Here is a 16,232-nt window from a genome sequence, read left to right on the forward strand (position 1 = left end):
TACCTGTCAACCTGAAAGGCAAGGGAGAACTTGCCCACCTTATGCCATGCTAATATAATGTAATATGTTCTGTTCTGAATCATGGTAACCAATATCTGAATTAAAAAATAATAATCTTAAAAAAACCCTTAAAGAATATTATGGCCAAAGATTTCTATACAACAATACAAGTATATACTTTTGTATGGAGGAAAATCCAAGAAAGTGGTGCTTTGTGACTGTTACAACTGTCCTGAGTTACAATTGTCTCATTCTTAACAGCACATTGCTCCACTGGAAACAATTGCAAAGTCTTTGGTCACATTTAAATGTGTGATTCTCTGTGAATTGACTGCTGCTGATGTTGGTTATGCGGCCGAGAAGGTGGACCTGATGGAGTCCTCCCGTAACTGACGGTGCTTCCCACTGTCACACTCTTCACTAGCCGTGCGACGCTCAATGGTAATCCTGTAGTTTTTTCTATAGAGGAAGAAATGACAAACATTTTTCAACCTGCTCGTTATAACGATCATTCCTTTCAGTTAGCATAACATCTTTGAGATGCAGCTTTTACAACAATCTTTTTACTTAAGTACAGTAGAAACCTTGAAAATGGTTATCTTAAATGTGTTGTAAAAGCTGTAAAAATCAAAAACCTATTATACCTGAAAAAGTAGAACGCTATAAGCATAACAGTTCCCAGAACAGCTCCCACGATGACTCCAGTCAATGCTGAAACTCCTATCCCACCTGTTTGGAAGAGCAGAAATTGGTAAAAACAAGTACTCCATCATTCATACTATATATGAAATAAGATTCCAGCATCAAATTTCACAGGTTTAAGAGAAAATAAGTGATTTTTTACATGATTTGTCTGGTATCTCTTTGTGTGCTGTATATCTTCCTCTCAGAGTGAAATGGTCAGTGTTGAAGGCAGGAAGTAGCTGAAAAGTTCCATTTACACCAAAGTAGTTGGCCACCACCTGCAAGTTATGTACCATTATATCATTGACTTAAAATTCCACAAGCACCTTTACCATCTTCTGCCAGTCAGGAAAGATGCTATAACCTTTTCCAGACTCATTACCTCTATTAGAATATTGCTTCTACTTACCTCATAGGTGCCTGCCTCAACATTGGTCATGGCCATCAAAGAAAAATCTCCGTTTCTATCACCGTTGACATCCATGGATACCTGGCCAGCAATCCCTTTTCACCATCATGAAAACAATGAGAACTTCGTTTAGCTATACTACAAAAAGGTAAAGAAACGCGCGCATGCACAAACACACACACACACACACACACACAGTTGTGTAGGTGAAAATGCCTTGATGACGATGATGGAAAGACAACAGTAACACAAATAACCACTCGTTACAACCAGGGTATGCTGAATACCATCTCTGAACGCACAACACGTCCAACCTTGAAGCAGATGGGCTGCAGCAGCAGAAGACCCCACCGGGTGCCACTCCTGTCAGCTAAGAACAGGGAACTGAGGCTACAATTCGCACTGGCTCACTAACATTGGGCAATAGAAGATTGGAAAAATCTTGCCTGGTCTGTTGAGTCTCAATTTGCGACATTCAGATGGTAGGGTCAGAATTTGGCATAAACAACATGAAAGCATGGATCCATCCTGCCATGTATTATCGGTTCAGGCTGGTGGTGGTGGTGTAATGGTGTGGGGGATATTTTCTTGGCACACTTTGGGCTCCTTAGTACCAATTGAGCAATGTTTAGACACCACAGCCTACCTGAGTATTGTTGCTGACCATGTCCATCCCTTTATGACCACAGTGTACCTATCTTCTTATAGCTACTTCCAGCAGGATAATGCACCATGTTACAAAGCTCAAATCATATCAAACTGGTTTCTTGAACATGACAATGAGTTGACTGTACTCCAATGGCCTGCACAGTCACCAGATCTCAACCCAATAGAGATGTGGATGTGGTGGAACCAGAGATTCACATCATGGATGTTCAGCCGCCAGATCTGCAGCAACTGTGTGATGCTATCATGTCAATATGGACAAAAACCTCTGAGGAATGTTTCCAACACCTTGTTGAAAGTATGCCACGAAGAATTAAGGCAGTTCCGAAAGCCAAAGGAGATCCAATCCGGTACTAGCAAGGTGTACCTGATAGGGATGTAACGATATGAAATTTTGAGTACGATACGATATTGCGATTGATATCACGATACTATATTAAGCGCGGAATTCATTTCTACTCCCTTAAATGAAATGTTGTACCGCTGATTTAAATAAAACACACACGAATAATTCAAATTTTTATATCTTATTATGAAGAAGAGATTTCTGAGAGATTTAAACAACTTATCACCAAAACAAAGACACTGCTTCTCTACGGAATTTTAAATCTAAACTTAATTTAAGCACTTGTCTGTAACTGTAAAAGTATGCATAAAATAAAATAATTTAACAATAGTGTGATCATTTTCCCATGTCTTATTTGCTTATGAACTCTATTTTATTCAACACTATTTTTGCAAGCCATGTTTTCACCTTAAAGCCACTACGACTAACATTGCACGTTGGCGGCCCCTTTGGACAAAAGCGGTAGTATTTTTACGACGCCAGCTGTCATGAAGCTGTTTTCTAGCTCGTGCCGGGTGTGCGAGATTCAAATGATCAGGAAGCAATATAGTGCATGTCCGTGTGTTGAAAGTGTGAGGGCACCGGACTCTTTTCGGCTCCGTGAGAGTGGTTAGTGACACAGCATCAACTAATGCCAGCAGTGGCGTGCACAGACATTTTGGGGGGCAGGTGCTCAGTGCAAAAAAAAAGGGCACAATATATTCTATCGATGAACGACCAAATTATTTTAAGGGTACTTGTACAAAATCCCCCCCCTGGCCTAATGACTTGTAATACCCGGCCACACATAGAGTGTTTCTCAAAGGAATCTGGGAGACTGTGGGATCCTGGACCTTCTAGGGAGGTCCGGGGGAAAAATTTCAACCTTTTAAAGTAAAATTCATCAATCTGGTGCAATTTGAGAAGAAAGCTAAGGCTAAATCACCTGTGTCAATGTGGGCTATTTAGTACTATTTTCTGGAATAATTTGGAGACACAGAATTACCAAAAAGCAGAAAGAAAAAATGTACATGTTTGAAAAAAAAACAGTCAGCTTCGGATTTTTTAAAATAATCCCTCATCCCGAATTCTCTCTTTGAAGCCTTCGTTTGGCCCTTGATCTCCGTACTAATAATATCCTATTAAGGTAAAAGATTACTGCAAGTCTTGTAACATAGAAATTATTTATGGTTGGGACAAAATAATATAATTAGCTTATATAGCTTCATGATTGATTTAGTAGGCTACCACCAACCCACTTTGCATAGTTAAAATAAAATGTGTGGACAGCTTTTAAGATATTTCAATAACATTTGAGGAACAGTTCAACATTAAAATCTGAGCTTTAAAAGGCCCTGAACAGCTAACATGACTCTGGTCTTGACTGACCTTTCATCTTCATCTTCCTCCTTGCTGCTGGTGGATGCTTGCTCCCTTTCTTTTTCCTTGTTAACCTCTCCTTTCTAGGCATTATATTGCAATTTGTAAATAAAAAAAGAGACCAACCATATAAAATAAGACTGCTTGGTTACATTACAACCAGACACAAGGCTACTTTTTCTGCAGGCAATTGGGAATTGCCTGTTTGTCATTGATTTAGCAAATACATTTCTGCATGTGTTAATTATATAGCTTAAAGTAAACCTAAACAACACTAAATATTCAGCATACTGATAGATTCACATGTTGTACCAATGACAAACTCCGCCGACATTAGTTGTGTTCATCACGTCATATCTATTTTATTTTTGGGCTAGCTTCTTAAAGGCCTACTTCACCGGTTTGAATATGAAGGTGTATTGAATTCTGAGATCCTATGTAGTATAAATGTGCAAAAAAAATTAAAATCGGTTCATCCTAGCCTGAGAAAAGGCAGAAAGAGTGTTTTTTTTAACCCTATATTTGTCTTTCTGGTGACATCACAGAAAGAGAAATATAGGGTTAAAAAAAACTTACTTTGTAAATATTACTGTGATGTCTTTTACTGTGACATCACAGTAATATTTACAAAGTAAGTTTTTTTTAACCCTATATTTCTCTTTCTGTGATGTCACCAGAAAGAGAAATATAGGGTTAAAAAAAACACTCTTTCTGCCTTTTCTCAGGCTAGGATGAACCGATTTTTTTTTTTTTGCACATTTATACTACATAGGATCTCAGAATTCAATACACCTTCATATTCAAACCGGTGAAGTAGGCCTTTAAGCAGGACAGTCGGCTAATTTATGCCCAGCTGTGTGGCACTGCATGATAGAGGCTACTTTATAACAGAGACAAATAAATGCAAGTTATAGCTTGGCAACTCAGGCTTAGGGGGCAAACAATACACTCTTGACTCCATTCATGTATGTGTTACCTCGCTGGTGGAGCAGGGCAGGCCGGGGAGTAGGTGTGTGTGTGCAGCAGCGGCAACGCGCCTCCGTTTGTGTCCACTCTGCACGTTCACGTTGACAAAGGAAGTGTGTGCGGAGGAGGAGGAGGGGGGGCATATTTATTGGGGCATTATTGTCAAACGTTTTTAATCGTTGAGCATATATAGATGATAATGTCGGCATACACTGTAAAAAAAAAAAAAAAAAAAAAAAGAGAACTTTCAGATTTTTTTTTTCTTTTTCAAAAGGGCACTTGATTGGGCCAGGGGAAAAGGGCAGGTGCTTCAGCACCACTTCAGGTCTACCTGTGCACACCACTGAATGCCAGTCAGTGCTACACACACCTGATTGCAATGAGTTGATGAGTGTCACCTCTCACGGAGCTGAAAGATTACGTGTCCTCACAGAAAGCGAATGAACGAGAGACGGCAGTTAGTATGGATCACGATGAGGTAATGTGTTTATGTTGTTGTAAATAATGACTATTTCAGATGAATAATGGTCATCTGATGATGCTGGTGAGGCAAAGTAAACTTTGTTTTAGTAGGCTACCGCTCATTCATTTAGGAGTCTAGTTCGCTCCCGTGAAATTGTGTATATATGTGTACGCCTTGGCAACGCCCTCCCGCCCGCCTATCTCTCCCTTTTAGCTTTTCTTCATTGCATTTTCTTTTTTTTCTTTGATGGTTCAGCCCCGTTATCAGTCATTATGACGACAAACAACTGTCTCAAACAAGGCTCCCGCTCCCCTTCCCTCACCTGGAGGGATAGGCTTCTCAAATCACGTTGTTGCGCCACACTGAAATCTGCAACCAATACGGATATGTGACCATAAAGCATGCACGCGTGGACCGAAAATCGGACTGGGTGTGCGACCAGACCAAATGCAGTAATAAAAATTATATAAAAACGTCTTTCTTTGCACTGATGGTCTCGTTTGCTGTTAAAGGTAATTTATGATTATGTAAGGAAACATGAGGCTGTTTAAAAGATATTTAAATGTTACTCGGAGCTGCTTTAATAGGCCTACATTATGACAGGCACAATGAACTCAGTAAAATATTACATTTTTAATTTTATTTATTAATTAAAATTGCAGTCTCAAAATCAATGTTTTTGCAGTTAGGTTTTTTGGTGAATGCCAGTCACCGAGTCACGTGACACATGAACGTTGCAGATAGAGACATACGGATAGGGCCAAGAAAGAAACGGCGTTTGAATAATCGTTTCCAAGGTTTCCTTTGCTTTATGATTCGGACATCGGCAGGTGGACTGCTCAGAAATAATAAAAGGGGAACAAAGAAGAACGGAATATCAGTCAGCTCCGGTCAGCAACCGTGATGAACTTCACCGTGAAGAGGGCCAGTGTTTGTCTGCCAAGCCGAATCCGACATGGAAAAACGAAAATACTGCCAGCCAAACTACTTCTTCTTGACGGTAAGTTAAATTTTTCGGCAGACAACACAGTTGGTTAATCTACTATTACAGGGGTGGCCAACCAGTCAGAGACTAAGAGCCACATTTTTTACTGTGTTACTGCAAAGAGCCACATCGTACACACGGGTACACATGAACATCCCCCCATCCCTTCCTCATACATGCACACGCACACACACACACACACACACACACACACACACACACACACAGACCTCTGCTCAGTCAGATTTACTGTAAATGTCACAACCAAAATGATAATGCAGTAACGGCCTTAACTATGTTTCACCCGTTTCAGTTGAATTTTGTATTATTATTATTTTTTAAATAAATAATGCTTGTGCATGCTACCAGGCCCAGGGGAACAAGGGCTCAAGGGGGCCCTAAGCTAAGGTACTGATAACTTTACATGCCTTATAGTCAAAGAGCTCAGTCACTCATGTCAATAAAAGGTTCCAAAAAGGAATAGCCTAAATATAAGGAAATAAATCATCATGGGCCCCTCAACTAGTAGGGGAGAAATACAAAAGCAATTGTAAAGCAACAGCATTATTAGCTCTGTTTTAGGGGCTTCATGAGGGGCCTCTAAGGCCCCCACACATACAGGAATAAACTTTCTATGTGTAAATTCTATACTGTTCATAAAAAGTAGCTATCCACCCTTTATCTGTTGAAATGGGTCTCTCCATCATATAACATGGGTCTGCAGACCAATCTACTGTTTTTGCAGTTGCAGAGTAAAGGATGCTGCCTGCTTAAGAAAAATCAGAAAAATAATGTTCCTTCTGCAGCTTTAGATTTGATTTAGCCTCTAAAATTTCCTCTCTAAGTGCATCAGATTGATGCATTTTACTTTAAAACGGTACACATTTTCTTCCAGTGTGCAATGCCCCCAGACCCCCCAACAAGGACCAGGGTCCCTCCCACAGTGTCCCAAAATCATCTGGGAAACACTGACTTTCTTAATATGTTTTTTGCCAATAATTGTATGTATCTGTGCGGAAAAGTCAGTGTAACTGACTGGATAGGTAGGAGTGGGGGGGCCCTTTGAGAGTCTTGGTCCAGGGGCCTATTATCTCATAATCCGTCGAAGAACCAACTGGATTCCACAATCTTTTTAATTTTCGCATTATTTATTAAAAAAGAAAAAAAAAAACGGGGGGCCCCACACTAGGACTTGAAACGGGCCCCCAGATCGTTAAGGCCGCCCCTGTGATAATGACAGAACTGGACTCCTACAGTACTAAGACGACAGGCCAGTCATTTTCAACAATGAACATAGTGTGCACTGCCTCACACCCAAACTCTCAGTTCAACCAAGTCCACAAACAAAAATATAACAATTTACAATAGCGTTTTTCTCTTACTATGCATGTTGCTTAGTGGGACTTACTTTTAGCATGGATTGAGCTGAAGTGGCGCTGAAGATTTGAAGCCTTGAAATGCGCTAATGACGCCTGGCATATAAGGCAGAATGGCTTGGTATAACGTTCAACAAAAAATATAAACTCTCCCACTCTGTTTCGGAGCGAACTTGACACAAATTGTTTACTCACGGAAAACCTCCCTCCAAGCTGAGCGGGCAGTTTTATGTTGCGTCCACACCAAACGTTTGCGAACGTTATGTTGCGTCCTCAATTAAACATTTGCGAACAGGCAGACACATACACATTAACAAAATAAAAAAATAAATAATAAACAACATGTAAAACAAACGTAAGAGCCGCATGAAACGTTTGAGAACATGCACACACATAGGCCCACACAAAAAAAAGTACAGAAAAAAAATGTATATATATATATATATATACACAGGTCCTTCTCATATAATTAGCATATTGTGATAAAGTTGATTATTTTCCATAATGTAATGATAATAATTGAACTTTCATATATTTTAGATTCATTGCACACCAACTGAAATATTTCAGGTCTTTTGTTGTTTTAATACTGATGATTTTGGCATACAGCTCATGAAAACCCCAAATTCCTATCTCAAAAAATTAGCATATCATGAAAAGGTACTCTAAACCAGCTCTTAACCTAATAATCTGAATCAACTAATTAACTCTAAACACCTGCAAAAGATTCCTGAAGATTTTAAAAACTCCCAGCCTGGTTCATTACTCAAAACCGCAATCATGGGTAAGACTGCCGACCTGACTGCTGTCCAGAAGGCCATCATTGACACCCTCAAGAGGGTAAGACACAGAAAGAAATTTCTGAGCGAATAGGCTGTTCCTAGAGTGCTGTATCAAGGCACCTCAGTGGGAAGTCTGTGGGAAGGAAAAAGTGTGGCAGAAAACACTGCACAACCAGAAGAGGTGACCGGACCCTGAGGAGGATTGTGGAGAAGGGCCGATTCCAGACCTTGGGGGACCTGCGGAAGCAGTGGACTGAGTCTGGAGTAGAAACATCCAGAGCCACCGTGCACAGGCGTGTGCAGGAAATGGGCTACAGGTGCCGCATTCCCCAGGTCAAGCCACTTTTGAACCAGAAACAGCGGCAGAAGCGCCTGACCTGGGCTACAGAGAAGCAGCACTGGACTGTTGCTCAGTGGTCCAAAGTACTTTTTTCGGATGAAAGCAAATTTTGCATGTCATTCGGAAATCAAGGTGCCAGAGTCTGGAGGAAGACTGGGGTGAAGGAAATGCCAAAATGCCTGAAGTCCAGTGTCAAGTACCCACAGTCAGTGATGGTCTGGGGTGCCATGTCAGCTGCTGGTGTTGGTCCACTGTGTTTAATCAAAGGCAGGGTCAATGCAGCTAGCTATCAGGAGATTTTGGAGCACTTCATGCTTCCATCTGCTGAAAAGCTTTATGGAGATGAAGGTTTCATTTTTCAACAAGACCTGGCACAGTCACAGCTCACAGTGCCAAAACCACTGGTAAATGGTTTACTGACCATGGTATTACTGTGCTCAATTGGCCTGCCAACTCTCCTGACCTGAACCCCATAGAGAATCTGTGGGATATTGTGAAGAGGAAGTTGAGAGACACCAGACCCAACACTGTGGATGAGCTTAAGGCCGCTATCGAAGCATCCTGGGCCTCCATAACACCTCAGCAGTGCCACAGGCTGATTGCCTCCATGCCACGCCGCCTTGAAGCAGTCATTTCTGCGAAAGGATTCCCGACCAAGTATTGAGTGCATAACTGAACATAATTATTTGAAGGTTGACTTTTTTGTATTAAAAACACTTTTCTTTTATTGGTCGGATGAAATATGCAAATTTTTTGAGATAGGAATTTGGGGTTTTCATGAGCTGTATGCCAAAATCATCAGTATTAAAACAAAAAAAGACCTGACATATTTCAGTTGGTGTGCAATGAATCTAAAATATATGAAAGTTCAATTATTATCATTACATTATGGAAAATAATGAACTTTATCACAATATGCTAATTATATGAGAAGGACCTGTATATGCTTGTATGCAGGAATCAGGTGGAACATGGCATGATTGGAGTGATCCAGTGCTGCTCGGGTGGCAGCGTGATAGGCATTACTGACTGTAGTGTTAATGATCCAAAATATTTACCTCTCTGGTAGGACATTTAATAAACTATCTGTATTGGGGGAGTGCACGACTGCGGTTTCATTTGTTGAAGTTGCTGTAGACAATACCTAAGGAGTTAAGGTTGGTTTGTTCTATATTTACAATCTGATCTGCAGGCATGAAATGTTCATGTTCGCCTGTGGTGGGATGTAAACACCAAACAGAATAAATGAGGCTTACTTTAGGAGTGAAATGGTTTACAATTTATGCGTAAATGTTCAATATCAGGAGTGTTGTAGGATCACTGTCACCTCATTACACCAGCCACTGTGAGCTTAAAGACATACCAGATGTGGCAGCAGAAAATCAGATAAATCCACAAATAGGGAGAGAAAGTTGGGAATCAATTCCACAGGAGTAGTTTCCCTGATGTTCATAAGTTCTTCTCTGGTAGGGTGGCATATTGTCAGCCATTAAACATATTAAATACACAAACAAAACAAAGCGCACCAAACACAGAGGAAGCCATCCTCTGCGCCATCTTGGATGTTCAAACACAGTCTCCTCGTTTTGGATCAGAAATGCCAACATTTAGCAGAACATGCTTCCCCACTGTGTGAAGTGTGCTATTAGTTTTCTAATCAATCCTCAACATATTTGCACTGTTATCAAGCCCCAGAGCCATGCCCCTCACTCAGTAAGTCCCATTGACTTGAAATATCTGACAGAGATTCATGTCAAAGTGCTCTACAAAATGTCCTTTTGAACCATAGAAGTAACTAACCCGCCTCAGGGGCCTAAGATACACATTTACCCAGAAAATGTGCAATATACACAGGCTGGGAATTCCTATCATCATTAACCCTTTTGGGATACCTGCAAAACGTGTGTGGTAGCATGTCTCTCACAGGTTCAGAAGACTCAAAAACACAATGCTGAAAGGCCACACCCCTCTCCCTGTATGCCTGATTAGTTTCAAAATCTACCCACAAGCCTAGCTCAATATGCACAACAAAAATGCCTCCTGCAGCATAGACGTCTGCCATGATGCATTTGACCTCCTTTGCATGAACTGAAATACAGTCATGTGACATATACTTTATGGATTTTCAAAATTTCAGAGACATTTTCTATTTACATTTTATACTGTGTTTTATTCTTGTTTCCACAAATAAATGTTTAAGAAATGATGTTGGTCTTTTCAATATAATTGTGTTTATTGATTTTTAAATATCAATCAGGCTTCCAAATAATAGTTAACCTCTTAAACTCGAGCGTCCCCCTCGCAGCAAAAGGCATACAATACTTCCATAATAATGTAGAAATAGTCATACTGCACATCAAATTAAACATGAGAAACTCTGCACATATAAGTAATTTTTACACACACCAAAATCAACTCAAACACCAAGCATATTAATGATCAAATATCAAAATCCGAATAGCGTCAGAAAGTCAACCCTCTCTCCACATTTCCATTGCTACCGCTCTGATACTTCATTGTATACACACGAATATCATCTCAAATGAAAGCTAAGACCATGACGAGTTCAACAGTACCACTATCATGTCCCTAAACTCAGTGAACCAGCAGCCAAATAATAAAAAGATATACAACCACTTATTTACATCGACTAACATAAATTCTTTCTTAATTTTGCGATGTTTTGATGAAAAGTTGTAATTGAGAGCAAAGAACTCCGGTTTTAGTCAAGCCCCAACCTCAGCGATTTTTACCAGCATCCAATAAGGAAGTTACCACAACTGTAGTAACCCGGAAGTGCCACTGGGGGCTGGGAGCAGAAGACAGCCATCTCTCATTGACTCCAATGTTAAACATGCCGTTTTCACAGCATTATTAAACCTATTTACAGCCTGGGCCACAAAACCATTTTAGTCTGTATGTTTAGGTCACATCTCTGTGACAACACTGAGGGGGGTGAATTTTTTTGGCCCACGCTAGTTTTTATTCTTTTGGAGGTTAAAATGTATTGGCGCGATCTCTTGAGTGACAGCTCTCCGCCCGTTGTCCCTCACTTTGCCTCGGAGGTATACGTCAGCTATCTCCCTCCCCCTCACAAAATGGCGACGCGCACAAACCAGGATTATTGGATGCCGTGTGAATAACTGAGGTCAGCCCGGATGCTACATCCATATGATTTACTATCTATGGTTTTAGTACATCCAACATGTCCCCTTTCGTTTAAAACCATTTCCAACGTGAATCTAACTTCTTTTTCCTTGCTTGTTTTGCATGCAACGAAGTAGGTTTCGAGCTAGTGTTATTTCGCTTCCTGATTGTTAGCCAATCATGTGTCTGCAATGACGGATTACCGCATGGGCAAAGTGGGCACATGTCCAGGGCCCTGGCCAATAGGGGGGCCCTTGATTTTTTATTTATTTTTTTTTTAATTAAAAAAATTTGACGGGGGTTCCCCCCCCCCCCCCTCCTCCCCTGGGAATGGGTCGTAAAAAGTCGGGTCGTTTTATATTCGGGGTCTTATATTCGGCCGGGACAAGCGTGTGTGCGCTTGGAGAGAGAACGATGTGTCTAGAGAAAAAAAGGCACGGGAAATGGCCAAAGAGCTCCACATCCCCGCACTGAAATCAAAGCCTCGACTCATTATGGTGCGAGTCAACGTGTCAGGGGCACGAATCGGCACAGCGATCGACCTACAGTGGCTTTTCTGCTGTGGCAGTTGTAGTGAGGAGAGTTTGCCAAGTGCGCCGTGCTTTTACGCACCAACACTGCTTCCGTAATGTTCAGATTGTATAGATTGCATCAAAGCCCTTAGGACAATAAGAATGAGATCGCTTTTTTTAACCGATGTCCATGCTTAGGTGGTGATTATATTAACTGTGTCGGCTGTGTCACTTTACAGTTAGTCGGCAGTGAGATTGGGGATTGGGGTATCCAGGCTCAGGACATGCAATCGGATCGCGGAGCCTGTCACCCGCCTGTCCCCTCGGCACCCGTTAACGTGCAGGAATACCCTGTGATCAATTAGTCTTAAACCACAGTGTGTCTGCACGGCGGCTCACACTGGCACGGTCTCACTGTGAACGACACCAACACAGCGTTTCACCGGGTGACGCGCTGCTTCGCTCAGACATTGAGTGTAGGCTCCGAGGGGGGCAAGGGTGGGCCAAAAAGCAGGCGCAGAGATCTTACAATGGCAAAAAATTCTGCTCGCGCGCTTAGCGCTTATCATCGGTGTCTCTGCCCTAATCTAACTGTCTAGTAGGCTCAGGCGCAAAGAGTCTCTTTCTCTTGCGCAGCACCAGAGAGCTTTTATAGAATTGTATTTCGCTCTCTCTCTCTCTCTCTTTCTCTCTCTAGGCTGCGCGCTGCATTATAATGTGTGTGATTGTGGATTGCATGGTGTGCTAGTGCGTGTATTTGCGTGTTGGTAGGGGTCCATGGCAGGTTTGTGTCCAGGGCCCGTGGTCATGTTAATCCGTCCTTGTGTGTCTGGCACACATTTCGATACCTTCCCTAACATCTATTGGCTCTTACGGTTAAAACAAGGTGTCAATCATCCAAATCGACCAATCCCTGGCCAAGTTATAAGCCTGCGTAACGTCCTAAGCAAAAAAACAGCAGTAGTCATTTTACGCAGGAGCTCTCGCGTGAAGCTAGCTGACTCTAGAGTGTTTTTGAGACTCTTTTGAGAGAGTGTCGGTATTTTATGACCATTTATGATCAAAAATGGCAGGACGTCGTTCAACCAAACTTTGTTTGGCTGAGGTGTGGCAAATTGTATTTGAGGAGTGTCCGGAGGAGCCAGTTTCTGCTGAGGACGACCTGTTGCTGACTACACGCCTCCATTAGAAAGGTACAATTCAATTCATTATTTACTACAGACAGAGAGGTTCATATATACCAGTATATAATGTATATAATATCTGTTTTATGCTAGATAGATGCGTGTGTGTGTGCTTATACACAGGGGCGTTGCACCAAATTCTGGGCCCCTATACAGGAAGTCCTGATGGGCCCTCTGAGAGACGGTCTTACAATACAAACATGTAAAAGCTATGTTTCTCTATAGTCCAAAACGTATGAGTGACTGGTCCTTCTCTGAGCCAGATAACAACACAATGTTTCTATTGATGAATGACCAAATCATTACGCGTACTTGAACACAACCCCAATGACTCTTAATAACCACGCACACACACAGTGTTTCTCACAGGAATTTGGGAGACTGTGTCGTGGACCCTGGACCTTCTAGGGGGGTCCGGGGGAATGCTCCCCCGGGAGAATTTTTTTTAAATGTTAAAGTAAAATTCATCAATCTGGTGCACTTTGAGAAGAAAACTAAGGCTAAATCAACTGTTTCCTAAGTAAGCTATTTAGTACTATTTTCTGGAATAATTAAAGGCCTACTTCACCGGTTTGAATATGAAGGTGTATTGAATTCTGAGATCCTATGTAGTATAAATGTGCAAAAAAAAAAAAAATCGGTTCATCCTAGCCTGAGAAAAGGCAGAAAGAGTGTTTTTTTTAACCCTATATTTCTCTTTCTGTGATGTCACCAGAAAGAGAAATATAGGGTTAAAAAAAACACTCTTTCTGCCTTTTCTCAGGCTAGGATGAACCGATTTAAATTTTTTTTGCACATTTATACTACATAGGATCTCAGAATTCAATACACCTTCATATTCAAACCGGTGAAGTAGGCCTTTAATAGACACAGAATGACCAAAAAGCAGAAATGTACATGTTTAAAAAATCCAGTCAGCTTCGGGAATTTTTTCCCTTCGTTTGTATTTTTTAATGGCCCAATATAGTCCCCTGATCTTCGTAGCCCCGAACAATGTTATTTAAAAAATAACAAAAATGTAATGACGAATGAAAGGCCCCTGATATCCATTTTTTTTCTTCCTAAATAAAACATTTCTGGGCCTTCAAAGATCGGGGGCCTATATTGAGCCAGTAAAAAAAAAAAGAAATACAAAAAATACGTTTTTATTTTTTTTGGTGCAGCCCCCCTCTGCCTTGGGCCCCCCCAAGCCTGTCCGCAGTCCGACGGCCCTGAACGTAACTGACCATCGTCAGATGCTCATAATTACCGAGTAGAAGTTGAATGCGTCATAATACAATTCAATGCAGCCTCTGAATGGGCGCATAGGCTACTGGAGCACTGTCAGACAGTAATATGTGTGAAACACATAGTAACGTTCAGTTATAGTTGGTCTACAATGAACTGGCGACTTTTTTTAATTTAATTTTTTTAAATGAACTGGCGACTTGATCAGAGTGTAGCGCGGCCAGATGACAGCTAACGTAGGATTCAGTCTGCGCCCCGTCAAAGGTAATGTTATGAATGAACAAGTAGTAGGCTAATTGTTTCAGCCTCCCTCTGTAGTTTTACTCTCACCATTCTTAGAAAAAAAGTTTTTGATGTCCTGGGCCCCTGCTTTGCTGCTCATATCCTACTCCTGGCCTCCTTCTCAACTCTTTTCTGGTGTGCGAACTTGTGCTTTTTGGGGGGCATCCTTGCCCTGCTTGAGTTCGCTCGCGCTCACTTAATTCCAATGAGGAAGAACGAACCGCGGGGTGGACCAAACCATTTTTTAAGAAGGGGCCCAGGGGGTTATTGAAATAATTAAAATTAGAATATTGTATGACTTGTGGCTTTGTTTTAATTCAGACTCATTCCTATGATTATATATTAGTTCACTGTATGCATAATAATTTTGTCGTAGATTCTACTGGGGTCTGTGTGGGCCCTAGTTGGCTGTGGGCCCTTATAATCGTCATAACCTTTACCCCCTATACGACGGCCCTGCTTATACATATACTGTATGTTATGTTTACCTTCAAGTTTGTTGATTATTATTATCACACGTCTGTTGCTTTTTTGATTACACGTATTGCACTTTCAAAACAAGGCCACTGAATAGATATATTTGTTTTTCTTCCACATTTGATTTTACAGTGATGATGTGCAAATAGGGTTGCAAAGGGGTGGAAAGTTTCCGGTAAATTTCCGGAAACTTTCCACGGGAACTTTCGCTTGGGAATTTTAGGAATATTCCAAATTGGGAATTATAGGAATGAACTAAATGCGGTCATTTAATTTTATTTTTTTTTTCATATCCAAACATTAATCTAAACATATAAACATTATGTTTTGTCATTGGCAGACATCCATGCAAACTTATACAATAGAAAACACATTACATTTGAACAGATTTTTTTGTAGTAGAACTTTATCAAGTTTTGGTTATTTTATGAACAATCAATAATTTCACTGAACAATAAAAAGATGAATGTTGAGTAAAATATTACTGTCTGACCCCACCCATTCAATAAATGAAGTAAATTGCCCCCCATGTGATGGAGGAATGCACAGTGCATGTAGGGGGCGTGGCCTCAGTACCCCTGCAGTAAGCATTGTGCTATAGCCTATGTGCAACTTGCCAAGTGTACTTGCATTAAATCTGGTGGCTTTAGTCAAGATTATGCTAAAATATATTTTCCCCAACTATATTTAAAATTACTGTTTAAGTCTCTGTAAACCTGGTCTAGTAAAAAGCAATATATGATATCAAGTTGAGTGTCTCAATAAGCTTTAAAAAAAATCTGATTTGAAATTAAATGTTCATAAATATTATAAAACTTAGTTGAAAACACTGTTTTTTACTGTCTAGAACGTTTGCCAGGACTGAAATAACATAGTTGGAAGGATTTAGTGCATTTGGTTTGCTTTAATTTTAGTAAATTCCCGTTTATTCCCGTTAATTCCCATAAATTCCTATGGAAAGTTTCCAACTTTGAAAATTCACGAAATTTTGCAACCCTATGTGCAAACCATCAACATCCCAGACGGG

At 40.8% G+C, this 16,232-nt stretch overlaps 1 protein-coding gene across 1 annotated transcript in view; it reads right to left on the reverse strand.

The window, feature by feature from the left end:
• Window positions 1-347: 347 nt before the first annotated feature.
• The window catches only part of npr3 (natriuretic peptide receptor 3), a gene marked incomplete at both ends in the record, with an annotated part of 70,693 nt that continues 54,808 nt past the window's right edge, over window positions 348-16,232 (reverse strand). Inside the window, 4 exons of the mRNA XM_080041029.1 lie at window positions 348-459; window positions 645-729; window positions 845-962; window positions 1,094-1,188. Coding sequence (XP_079897155.1) covers window positions 348-459; window positions 645-729; window positions 845-962; window positions 1,094-1,188 — 410 coding nt within the window. The remainder of the gene's footprint in view (window positions 460-644; window positions 730-844; window positions 963-1,093; window positions 1,189-16,232) is intronic.

This window comes from Ammodytes marinus, assembly GCF_949987685.1.
Source record: "Ammodytes marinus genome assembly, chromosome: 2".
Lineage (NCBI taxonomy): Eukaryota > Metazoa > Chordata > Actinopteri > Uranoscopiformes > Ammodytidae > Ammodytes > Ammodytes marinus.